General features: G+C 45.6%; 1 protein-coding gene across 1 annotated transcript in view; it reads left to right on the top strand.

Moving 5' to 3' along the window:
• Positions 1 to 13,445, top strand: part of GRIK4 (glutamate ionotropic receptor kainate type subunit 4) — a 179,217-nt gene that overhangs the window by 87,845 nt on the left and 77,927 nt on the right. The window contains exons 5-6 of the mRNA XM_029912896.1: positions 598 to 776; positions 5,833 to 5,886. Of these exons, the coding sequence (XP_029768756.1) occupies positions 598 to 776; positions 5,833 to 5,886 (233 nt within the window). The remainder of the gene's footprint in view (positions 1 to 597; positions 777 to 5,832; positions 5,887 to 13,445) is intronic.

Below are 13,445 nucleotides of genomic sequence, written 5' to 3'. Positions count from 1 at the left end.
CTGCCCCAAAGAACTTATAGTGTGAATCAGGGATACTCAGACTGACGAGGTTCAACAAGGACAAGTGCAGAGTCCTGCACTTAGGACGGAAGAATCCCATGCACTGCTACAGACTAGGGACCGAGTGGCTAGGCAGCAGTTCTGCAGAAAAGGACCTAGGGGTTACAGTGGACGAGAAGCTGGATATGAGTCAACAGTGTGCCCTTGTCGCCAAGAAGGCTAACGGCATTTTGGGCTGTATAAGTAAGGGCATTGCCAGCAGATCGAGGGATGTGATCATTCCCCTCTATTCGGCTGTATAAAGAATGACCTTCAGAAAGGCCCTGTGTCAAGATGATCTTCCCTCTGAGAGAGGGCTGCAGGCTGTTCCGTCAGATGGCCACAGAGAGTTACAAATTGCTCCATCTCTTCCCCTCCCCTGCTGGTCACAGGAGAGACCCTTGGACATAGACTTGGCTTCTTTGCTTTGCAGCATGTTGCTACACCATTTGTCTGACCAGGTTTGCAAAGGATGGGTTCCTATGGAAGAGGATAGCTGTTGTCATGGGTGGGGTACTCTTGATTCAAAAGGTCTGTTTGTGTTTCTTTTATTTGAAGGCCTTTTAAACCTAGAGAAGCTGCTTCGTCAGTTCCTTATCTCGAAGGACACCCTCTCGGTCCGGATGCTGGATGACAGCCGGGACCCTACCCCACTCCTAAAAGAAATCAGAGACGACAAAACTGCCACCATCATTGTCCATGCGAATGCCTCCATGTCCCACATCATCCTCCAGAAGGTAGGCACCTGTGAAATTACAGCTTCATAAACTGCCTTGCTTCCACCAAATGATCCTTCTGCATGTGCGTTGTACGGTTCTGGAGCTTAAAAATTCCTACAGTGCGGTCGAAAATTAGCTACGCTCCAGGGAGATTTCCACTGATTGATGCTGAGGTCCTGGGGATAACAGTTTGCTCACTGCCTCCAGGATTCTGGCTGTAGAACAAATAGATTAAATACTCTGAGTGCATGCCCCAGAGGTGTCTGGCTTGGTGTCCAAGATGCCAAACTCTTACTGCTCCTATTGACTTCGAGCAAGGGCAGCTCAGCGCTTTTGAAAATCAGTCTGCCGGCAGTGTGGACTCTCTTTTCTGAGCACGTCTCTGTTGTGTTTCTCTGTCTGGTTATTTTTACCAGATTGTGTTTGTTTATTTTATTGTCTCCCATACAGTTGTTGTGTTTGTTTAGAGAATTTGGTTTAATCTCAGCATTGGCTCCAGTTTGGGCTTCCACTTTAGTGCAGTTCTCCAGAGCCTCTGTGGAATGGGAGGCTTTTTAGCCTATTATCAAATGAAATAAATATAAGTTCTGGCTCCCTAGATTCATCTCTCAGTAGACCAATGGGGTTAGACGAGGGATTCCTGACAGTGTAGAAGGTGTGGTAGTCAATCATCTGAGTCTACGAAACCGAATCCAAAGCCCATTGGAGCCAGTGGGGCTCTCCGTTGGTTTCAGTGAGATTTGGATCAGGGCCATGATGCTGTGTGTCATCTTCACTGCAAGAACAGAATGCATGTTTTCTAGGCCTGATGTATTAGGCTAGTGGTGGTCCTATACAACTGTCAGTCCCACTGGCTGTACAACTACATGCTAGTTTCCACGAAGAATCTTGTCCACAAGGAAATGTGTGCCATGGTCCCAACCTACCAGAGTTGGAGAGACTTTGTATGACAGCCGCCATCTTGGCTGACTCATCAGGGATTGACGTGGGGACCTCCAGAGCTAAAACCACAAGCTGCTACAGCTTGAGCTAAAGGACCCATGCTCCCACGCCGCGGCTGTAACAGACTCAGATGCGCTGTCAATCAGCACAGTGGGGCACCTGTAGATCATGTTCTCCAGTGAGTTATGTTTCCAGCTAGACAGGAAATGGTTTTCCCATCCCAGGAAAATTTCCGCGATTTCGGGAAACGTCCCCATCCTGAATCGGGACGAAAAGTCGAAGTCTCAAAAATGTTTGTGGACCAAAATGTGGAGAAAAAATTGGATTGCGTCAGTCACGACATTTTGTTTTGATTTTGACCTTTTAATTATTTATTAGATTCCTCCCCCCCCCATTCACTTAAATTTCAAAACGATACGTCGTTTCGAACTGAAAAATGGAATTTTTCATTTTAAAAATGAGGAAATGGGACTTTTTGAAACTTTCCCCAAAACGGGAGCTTAATTGAAGCCAACCCTTTCCCGCTGAACATTTCGGTTTCCACAAATCGGTCTTTTCCAAACGAAAAATGATAAATTGAAAAATTCCTGACCGGCTCTGGATCCCTTTGCTTTACTACTGTGGTGAAAAGAATATGAATGTTGCCTTGGGGATGCAAAGAAACAGTGGCAGAATTTCAATTGTAGATAGCTACTTTTGGGACATGAGGCATGACGGCTGATGAGCGTCCATTCAAAATGTTCCCCTTGCTAATCTTTGCTGGTACAGATGTCAGACTTCGGTCCAGAGACTGACATTAGACTAAGGCTTCTAATAGAGTCTGTACTGTCACAAGTGACACTAGCTGGATCTCTCATCAATCCATTCCGGTGTCGTTTTAATTGCACATGTAAAGGCAACATTGTAGTTTTCACTGAGGAACAACTTTCCTTTTTTGATTTTTGTTATTTCACTAACCCCTCTGAAGCTTCTTATGTGCGGGAAATCAAAGACGAGGGTTCAGGTTGGGGTGGATTTGTATTTATTTATATATTTCGTCTCTGAGTTAATAAAGGATTTGAATGAGCTCTCTCACTGTTGAGGGCTATCCCCTCAGCCTGTTGCCATAGTAATTTTCCACAGCTACAGAGCACAGTTGCTTTTTAGACACACTCTCTCTCCCTTCCCATCTCTGGGGGATTCTCAGGCCGTGACCGATGAAGATGTCAAAGATTGAGAAGATTTTGCAGCAATTCAATAACATTTAATGCAGTCGCCCTGTGCAGAGGATTCTAAGGAGGAAGGGAAGTGAACAATGCTCTTATGATTTATGAACTTCTTGCTATTGGTGAAACTGGGAACTGTATACTGGGAGAGCAAGCAGAACAATGAGTGAAGATAATGATTATAAAACAGTTACCTCCTTTGGGCTCAATCCAAACAGAAAGACTGACATTAATTGTAAAAGACTTTGGATCAAACCCTGTATTACCAGCCCTTCTCTTGCACTCTGCTACCTTTGGACAATGAGGCAGAAGCTACAACTTCTCATAACTTCCCTTCCCCCATGGTCTAGAGACACATGGTTGCTTCTTATATAGCCAGCCTGCCCCAGCTTTGCCAATAGGTATGTTAAATGGATGAGATCAATGGAGGAAAGGAGACCGCTTGTTGCTTTCTTTGATTTTCTTCCCTTGAAATAACACTTGCTGATTTCAGAGTCGGTCACAGGGAGAGCAGACATTGCTGCTCTCTTTAGATATGAAAACTGTGTTGTGCAGCGGTCAGAAGATGAGAGGCACTGTGGTCTGGTGGTGGGAGGCAGTGGTCAGAGCACGTTGCCTGATGATCTGGAGGATCTCGTTTTCTCTCTGCCACTGTCTTGCTGTGTGTTCTTGGGCAAGTTATGTTCTCATGGTCTCCCTTTCCCCATCTGTAAAAGACAGGTGATAGCACTGTCCTATTGATCTGTGTCACAGAGGTGTCTGTGCAGATTAGCTGCTTAGTGTCTGTAAAGCACTTCCTAGTTCTTGGGACGGGATTTTTAAAGCACTCAACCTTTGCCAAATTCTGCTCCCACTGAAGTCAATGGTATGTCAATGTCAGGGGAGTAGAGGTAGTCCAGAGTGTTTTGAGGCTCTTATCCTAACACGCTGTGCATAAGTCCTAAGTGGTGTTAATATTAAAGTTCCTCTAATTTCCCCTCCCCGCCCCCGTCTTTTTGTACTTCATTTTCCAGCTTTCAGCTTATCAGCAAAGGGTCCCAGCAAATAGCTACCAGGCTACAAAATCTCCTTTTCATTTTCCCTGCAGAGGATGCATCACGCCAGCCGTTCGTGCATCAGTGGAGGCTGTAGATTTGTTATGTTCATAAAGATCAATAAAAATGATAAGACGGTTAGAAAACATGACCTGCAAGGAAAGGTTGAAAGAACTGGGCATGTTTCGTTTAGAGAAGAGAAGGCTGCAGGGGGACATCATAATGGTCTTCAAATATGTTAAGGGCTGTTATAAAGAGGATGGTGATTACTTGTTCTCCAGGTCCACTGAGAGTAGGACCAGATGTAATCGGCATGATCTGCAGCAAGGAAGATTTAGATTAGATATTAGGAAAAACGTTCTAATTCTAAGGGTAGTTAAGCTCTGGAATAGGTTTCCCAAGGAGGTTGTGGATCTCCGTCACTGGAGGTTTTTAAGTACACATGATCATACACATATCAGGAAGGGTGTTAGGTATACTTAATCCTGCTTCAGCACAGTGGGGGACACTAGATGCTCTCTTGAGGTCCCTTCCAGCCCTACTTTGCTATGTTTCTTTGATCACAGGCATCTGACTGAGAAAGGGGAGTGGGAAAAGCAGTGAGGACTCCTCCATGGTGAGGGCAGGATGTTTGCGGGGAGCAGCATTGTCTGCCTTGCTTTGAATCTTTACCTACTGCTGGTTAATCAGGCCAGGAGCTCCACCTCGTCTGTATCTGTTTCATCCCCCCACTTCCTGACACCAACAGCCTCCAGCGGGGGGGCAGAGAAAAGATGGGAAGTGGAGGAGCTCCCCCAAAATCATTCGGGATGATTTACACATTGCAATTCTGAGCATATTCAATGGTTGGATCATTACAGGGCAAAACAAACAGTGGATTTAATTGAAACTGGAAGAGGAGTGAAACTGGCAGGGGTGTCAAGCCACCTGATACAAGAGGATGAAAATTGCCACGCAGAATTATTTTTCAGCAGTGTCTCTTTACTTTCTCCAACAATACCTTGCTGTGTATTCCTTCCCTTACAGATTGTCTGTGCACACAAATTGTACTGCTTTAACTCTACCGATATAGCTAACCTCATGCAATCCCACCTAGTGTGGATACAGTAATGCCAGTATAAAGATTTTATTCCATACTGGTATAAGACACCCTTTATACTGGTATAACTGTGTCTACACTAGGGGTTGTACCCGTAGAAATATATTGATTTTTTTAAAAAACTCACCTCCCTAACCAACATACTTACACCGGTACCAAATGTGTGTGTAGACCAGGCCTGGCATTAGAATTGAATCTTGTAAAGACCACACTCTGGGTTTGATCTTCAGCACGTCATCTGGCAACCGGGGACTGTTAAAACCATTGTTACGAGTAATTTTTGGCCCTGTTTCGATTATTATGTCTTCCTTCCCGGCTCCCTTTGTCTTTATTCACCTGTGATGAATTGTCTAAATCCTGGATTAGAGCTAGGTGTAGGGACGAATCCTCTGTCCTTCATTATGCACGAGGTTGAATTAGATGGTCATAATGACTTGGGATTTAAAAAAATCAATGAATCGTTGGGTTATTTGTTGGTACAGTGGGGCCAGTTTGGGTCCATAGGCCCTACCGAAATCGAACTAAGTAATAATTCATAGTAACCTGCAGCTTCCATTAACTTCAGTGGGAGCTGCAACGGCTTAGCACTTCTGAAAAAGCAGATCCCCATCTGTACTTTAATAGGCCAAACTATGCTTCTGGGTGCTACCCTTTATGGCTTTTAAAAGGACAGCAGAGTCCTTCATGCAAAGTGATAGATACGAAAAGCAAATCTGATACAGGCTCCCCCAGTACTGCTGCTGAGATGGAAGATTGTCACTCTCTAGCCTAATCTCCTTTCCTCTCCTTCACAGGCAGCTGAACTGGGAATGGCGTCAGCCTATTACACGTATATCTTCACTAATCTGGTAAGACGTTTTCTCAGCTCCTCTCCCCTGCATGTAGAGTCATGTTAATGGCAGCAGATCTGCTCTGTCTTGGTGGTGTTTGGTGGAACCACAAGCTCAGGGGAGTGGAGGAGGATTTATAAAGTTGGGGAGAGGTGCTGGGGAGATCTAGGATCCCTCCAGGAACCCAAACTTCAGATGACAACAAGACTTCGCTCTGACACGTGTGCGGTGAAAAAGGCTTAATCCACCAGTGGCATCGATTCTGTAGAATGGGAAACAGACACAAACACTAAGGGGGTTGTCATACTCCATAGCCTAAGACGTATCCCTCTTTAGAACCGGTAACAGAGACACCTGATCTCCTGATGGGGAAAGCTGGGCTCTAACCACAACACCATCCGTCCTCCCCTGGATGAGCTGGGATAAAGAGGTGTTAGGGATCGGTAAAAGCATCATTTATAACGTAGGCCTTACTCGAAGGACCTGATCCAAAGCCTTAGAAGACAATGGGAGTCTTTGCACTCATTTCAATGGGCTTTGGATGAGATTCTAAGCGACTGATCCTGCAACACCTACTTACCCAGTGCGACTACTTGCATGAACAAGGACTGCTTGTGTGAGTAAAGGCCGCAAGCTTTCAATGCAGCCACAGGCTTTGGTAGCATAAACCAAGAGCTGAAAGTTAAGCCATCCCTTAAAGAAACTTTCCACTGTCCCCTCTGTGTTTCTCAAGGATGGAAATTAAATTCTAAAAAAAAGATGGCGAATCTTAAAAACAAAACACACCAAACCAACCATGTTTTCCTGGGGTGGAAATACTCTGTAACAAAGTGGGTTGGAGTCTCAGCTGGCGGAAATCAGCGCAGATCCGTATAGCCATGAAGATCTAGCTTGGGCAAAAGGGGAGCAGGCTGTTGCAGTAGCCAGAGAGAGGGCTGCAGAATCGCACCCAGAGAGGGATAGGAGACATATGTCTATGTGTCACAAGGGGGAGTGACTGTGTGCATTAGGGGGAGAGGGAGACGGAGTGCATGTGTGAGACAAGGAGAAGGGGATTGTGTGAATGCAACAAGTGGAGGGGGTATATTTTGTAACGTGGCTGATTGGATTTAACTTTACAGCTCCTGTTATCACTAATGGGCATCATGTGTCTAGATTCCCATACACTGTGCTGAACAAGAGGCAGTGGGCTTAAGTAAAAGCAGGGGGGAAGCCAGGCTAAAACGCTCTACCGTCCAGCGGGTCTTGAAAACAAGCCGCCAAGCAGGGTGGGGGATAGCTCAGATGAGCCCAGACACCTATCAAGTAGGGATGGTTTAGGGATAATGAAATCTATCCTGCCTTGATGCAGGGGGATGGACCAGATGATTAACTGGAGGTGCCTTCCAGCCCATATGATTCTCTGATTCTATAATTTCTATGAATATTTATGCCTGGGTGCACGCGTGCCAGAAAAGCGGAGAGCTGAAGCGTGCTGTGTGTCTATGTATTTGGGTGGGAGACAGACGGAAACAGATGGAGCCAAGTGTGTAGGAAGGGTGATCCAAACGTAGGAGAGGGAGAACGAAACGGATGGGTGACAACACTGAGAGCAAGGCGGGGAATGGTGTGAAGAGCTGGAGTGTGAAAGGAGGCGTCAGAAAGAGAAAAATTCCACACACAGTCTCCCTCCCTGTGCTAATATCATTCCAGTTCATGCTCAGAGTCTACTCCATCGTTCTTAACCGTGGTCAGTACCATTCCACAGTGGACTAGTCCATTTGGTCCTAGTCCTAATTAATTCAATATAAATGATTGGCAACTGCATGAGGAGTAAAGAAACCCTACTAGAGCCCAAGCTGCTAAGATCCTCAAATGTCAGGTTACTTTGTATTCAGGTGGTGGTGGTTTCATATTGTGATTTCTAGTCCAAGGGCTCCTCCTTCCCGTGAGCATTCTTTTATGTACCATCACACCAAGATGACTCGAAGAAGATCCGGTGCTGTACGTACACGCAATGAGAGAGAGTCCCGGCTCATGACTGTTCCCCTTACTCCCTAATCCAAACAAGTTGATGTAATTGTGCCCCCGTCCCAAGAATTACCATTCCTATTGGTCTCCAATCCCAACAATGGCTGTTTTAATTGTTTCTCAAACCCAACCACTATCAGTCCCCCCACCCCAATTGGTTCTTAGGCCTGCCGAGCACCAGGCTCAGTTAGTTCCCAGTGCTCTTGAGCATCAATATGGCTGGCTCTTAATCCCAGTCAGTATCATTTGGTTCCTGGTCCCTACTGACTACCATTGTACTTGGCTTCCAATGCCAATTGGTATCAGCACATCTGGTTCCCAAGCTCTGGGATTGTCACTTAGTCTGTTATCAGTACTGGGTGTAAAGTACCAGCTCTATAAGAGGGGGGGCCCTCTGCTTCTCCTATAAGCCCCCATCTAATGGGTAAGGAGCAGGAGGTGTTTGTGAGACAGTCATCAGTCTAGATAGGATTGCCAGGCAGAGGAGGCCTCTGTTGGGCTGCTCCTATACCAAGACTGAGAGTTGCCTGAGCCTCAAGACCCCACCAAAAATTGGGTTGGATTGTGTGTGCAGGTATCATCTCCGTGTGCTCTGTCATTTCAAGTAACCTGTGTCCCAGGAAGCCAGGGGATGGCGAATGTGAAAAAGAACTACCTGCTTGTGTTCCAATCACAGAATGGCCAAGAGGCTCATCCCATTGCCACAAGTTGGCCTGGATGCTAAATGTAGTTGGACTGTGGGTTGTCTGGCAATCCTACAGACTGCCATGATGGAGCAAATCGGCCCTACTGCGCCCTCACCGCAGGAGGGTAACAGGCTGATTAATTCTTAATCCCAGCAAATCCAGCTGGCTTCAGAGGACTGAGATCCAGAGTTAGTTCTCAGTTGTAGGAAACCCAAGCCAGAATGAAAAAGACCAGGGAAACCCCTCACCCAGCTTAGCTGATTCCATTCATTCCCCATCCTCATGAGTTAACTGTTCAGGCCGTTGTGAAATCTATTCAATTCTAGACTGGATGGTTCCAAAAGCTAATACTGTTCCAATGCTGTACTGAGTGACTCAAATTTCCTAGTAGATCTGGTTCTCCCTCACAACTAATATGCAACTAGGTTAAACATAAACTCATCCTCACTAGTTCTAACAGAGGCTGTGTTGCCAAATAGTTAGAGCACAAGCCTGGGTTTCTACTCCTAGCTCTTTCAGTGACTTTGTGTGTGATGTTGAGCATGTCTCTTCAACAGCTCTGTGCCTCAGTTTCCCCATCTGTAGATGGGGAGAATAATTCCTGCCTCACAGGATGTGTTGTGAGGCTTAATTTATTAGTGTTCTTAAAGCACCATGAGGTTCCCTGAGAGAGAGTGCAATATATTATTACTAGATCTATTGTTATGAAAGTCAACTACACCCCAAAATTGTGTCTGTTAAACAGTTCTTGAGGTAAGCCCTGCTGTGTGCTATGGGCTGTGGTAATATTCAGTAGAGATGGGCCTAAATCCAACCCCCCATATCATCCCCACCAGGTGTATCTGTCTCATTCACTTATCACATCCTGTGACTTGTAGGCCATAAACTCGCTTGGGCTGAGATTGTTGACTTTGTTACTTCTAGCATAGTTGGGCCCTGAGGCTTGATTGGGGCTTGTAGATGTTACCATAATACAAATAATAAATGATCTGTGTCCATACAGCACCTAGCACGATGGGGTCCTGATCTGTGACTGGAGTTCCTGTGGGCTACCACAATACAAAAAATGAATAACACCTCTGAATTTGCATGAGGGGGCAGTCCAGGTTTTGGCTCTTGATCTGGATCTGAAGTTTGCAACTGAAGCCAGTTTCTCTAACCCAGTTTAGAGCGATAGGTTAAAAAGAAGAGGATCCTAGAGCCATTCGCTCTTGCTTGAGATCAATCAAGAAGAGTATCTAATTACTCCAGTTTATTTTTCCACTTTGTAAAAAGACCAGCTCTCCAAAGAGCTGACTGGATTTTTGACAGGGATCATTAAGAAGAAGGGTGATGCTGGGCGAAACCTGGGCAGATGGAAGAGATATTTAAGGAAATTAGTAATATTTAAATGGGGACGAGAGAGGGAAGCGAGCAATTTAAACTAATAAATCTGGAGGGATTATCAAGCTGCTAATGAACCTACTGAGGTTTGCAACGACTGCCTAATAGAAAAGATAAAATCACTGTGAACTGCTCTCTGGGAGAGCAGGCGGAAAGACGGTTTAAATGGAGGAAGAACCTGCCAAACGAGGGACTGCCCGTATGTGTAGTTAAAGGCACAGATATGAAACTAATGGGAGCTGGGGAAAATCATCGGACCCAAGAGAAAGGACGGGGGGTGGGGGGGTTGGAGGCTGAGTTATGCACAGGCAGGAGGAACTGGAGGGCATATCTCCGGGCATTAAGCTCATTGCAGCCATTACAACAAGTGTTTCCTGAACAATGGGCAGTTAGGCACCTCTATATTATTTCTTTTCTCCTCTGGGGCACCGGATGGAGGCAGGTTGCTGGTACTTGATGGCTTTCACACGGAGCGGCTAGATTGGGGAGGCTGGCTGCGACATATAATGATCAGTGATTCACAGAGCTTAAACTCTATTAATTAGTCAATTCAGCAGGGAGGAAGCTTGGCATGTGAAAGCAGATGCCAACCTCCGGCAGAGGGATCTCCCAGCCCTTTGTGCATATAGGCTGAGGGCTAGATGCAAGGGCTCTGAAGTGAATACCTATAGAATAACTTATGGGTACCTGTGAATTTATTATTGGCTTTCCCCAGCCAACCAGGGGGCAAACATCTTGTCATCGTGAGGAGTTTGGCCACATTTTCCCCATGCTCGGCCAGGAATCAGAATAAATCTAATGAAAGAGAGTTTATTTGTAGCACTTTTCATCCACAGATCTCCAAGGAGGGTGTTGTCATCCGTGCTTTCCAGATGGGGAAACTGAGGCACGCTGAGGGGAAAATTAGTTACCCAAGGTTCCACGGCAGCTCAATGTTAGTGCTGGGAATGGAACCCAGGTCTCTATTGATTCCTGGTCCCATTCCTGTCTTTTTGAACCACACTCCCCCACCCATCCCACCCCAGCCTGGGGGGAAATTTTAAATTGTCTGTGGCTACCTTGTCAAAGGGGGGTGGGGGCTTAAAAATCATCATCTGGGCTGGCCCATGAACATTAAGGCTCTCAGGAAGCACTCTTTTTTTGTAAGTAGAAGTCCTCTCCAGTAGCCTTGTCCAGATTGCCCCCTCCCCTCACTAGCTTATGAGGTGTTATACACCGCTAGGATTTTCACCATCCACCCAGAGGTGGCTGCATTTCAGTGGTGCTCTGTGCGTATGTACAAATTTGCCAAGCGCTTTGATTTCTTCCGGGATGAAAAGTGACCGTGTAAATGTAAAAAAGAGAAAAAAACAGGGAGTAGAGCCAGAGCCCTGTTCTGGAGTCTATGGCAGCTTCACATAGTCCTGGGAGTGGTCCCAACAGCAACGGCATCTCAGAGACACACACACACACACCCTTTAGCTTCCCTCTTGTAGCTAGTTGCTGTTGACCCAATAGCTGGTGCTGACGCCATTCTCTTACCTCGTTGCGCTGGCTGGCTGGGGATAAAATTCCACTCCTTTACCCCGTCACGCCCCACCCATGTGTTCCAGGAGCAGAAAGTAAGCAGGCACATAGCACCTATTTCTCTGTGTGCATCCAGACCCATGTAGGTCTTGCAGGGGCATATAGGGGAGGGGGGCCTTACTCCTTCCTGAGTGCTTCTGTGGATATGCTGGCCAAGTCCTAGTCTAGTCCATAGCGACTAAAACTCCTAATTAAAAAAATTTGTTTGGCAGAGAAACTTGACTTGATAACCGTTGAGGGGGGGGGAGGGAATGCAGACATGTTGGCATTTGATTTATAATAATAATAATAAGGACGATGCGTAGCTAGAGCATTGCAGATAAGCTACCGTGAATTGCAAGGAAATAATTGCATGTCCTAGCCCTAGAAATATTTGAAACCACCAGAGCAGATCACGAGAGACTTTGGATGTCTCCAAAACCCTGTGATGGAATTAATTCCTTGTAGCTCATTAATTCCATGTAGCTTGTTGTTGTTGTTTTGGCCTTTAAAAAAAAAAAATAGATGGACCTGAGGCTGGATTTAAATTTCAAAACATTTATCAGGGAGATTAGATGGAAATAATTGAAACTATTAAAATTACTAGTACAAGAGGGAAGGTGTGAAGGAATTTTAGCAGCGCCTGGAGTCAGACAGTATATTCTTTGTATGTTGTTTTGTTCTCTGACAGTATTGTGTCGTGTTGCTGTGCCCTGATAACTGCTGCTTTGTTCCATTGTCAGAGCTGGCGTAAATCTGTGTGTGTGGGGGGGGCGGTCAGTGAAGGGAAAAGATTCTTCCTTATAAAGGGTGAGATTTTCAAAGCTGCCTAATTGGTTTGGATGCCCAGTTAGAAATTAATGGGAATCTAGTGTCTAAATCCCCTAGACAGCTTCAAAAAATGTCAGCATTAGTTTGTAAATCACTTTACCTCCACTTATGTTTATCTCATGCCTGCCTCCTGAAGGCTCCTAACGTGGTATAGTGAATTAGGGTACTGGCCTGGGAGTGAAGAGACTAGATTTTTATTCCTGATTCTGCCACTGACCTGCGATGTGATGTTGGGCAAGTTATTTCACCTCTCACTGCCTCTGTTTCCCCTCCCACTCTTTGTCTGTCATGTCTATTTAGGCTGTAGACTCCTTCGGATGAATCTTACTATGCATTTGTCCGGTGCCTTGCATGATGGAGCCCTGATCTTAGCTGGGGCAACTTAGCTCTACTGTGATACAAATAATAAAAAAGATGATGGGCCTGAACCAAACTGATATAAACATCCTTCCAAATTTGAATTTTGCAGAGGCAATCTCTAATTTGTGTCTTTGGGTGGAGTTCATTCTGGTGCAAAGGGTCCAGACAAGGCCCTTTATACTATTTAAACTTTTCCCTATGTTAGGGGTGTAAATGGCGTGGAGGGTCTTGGGTAGGCACTCTGCCCTGGGTGAATTTCGCCCATTGGGATTAAGAATGACAACTCAGTTAAAATACAAGTGGCCCAAAGCATCACTTAGAATTCATCGGAACATGAGGATTGCCATATCCAACCACACCATTGGTGCCTCCAATCCAGTCTCCAAGGAGAGTGTAAGAAAGCTTCTCGTGGGCAATTATAGGACAGTTGGCCTGTGGAGGAAGCTCTCTGTACCCCTTGCTGGTACAATAAATCTGATCTTAACTTTGCTGAGGTTTGAGAAGTATTTAATTTGTTTCCCCCAATATGTTTAATTTGGCAGTGGCCTCACGACTTCCCGTTCCCTGTCCAAAGGAGAAATGTTGGAGTGCCGTCAGAGTGAGAGACTTCTCTCCAGACTTGGGGCCTGATGGAAAGATCCTGGTTGGGAATTTCCAGGCTGATTCAGAGATTTAGAGACACAACTCCCATTCATTTTAATGGGGGGTGTCTAAACCCCTTAATGACTTTGAAAAACCTCAGTCCCTCTTCTCCTATTTCCA

Source organism: Terrapene carolina, unplaced genomic scaffold, assembly GCF_002925995.2.
Source record: "Terrapene carolina triunguis isolate 2854851 unplaced genomic scaffold, T_m_triunguis-2.0 Scaffold374, whole genome shotgun sequence".
Classification (NCBI taxonomy): Eukaryota; Metazoa; Chordata; order Testudines; family Emydidae; genus Terrapene; species Terrapene triunguis.
This window is presented reverse-complemented; position numbering and strand designations above follow the sequence as displayed.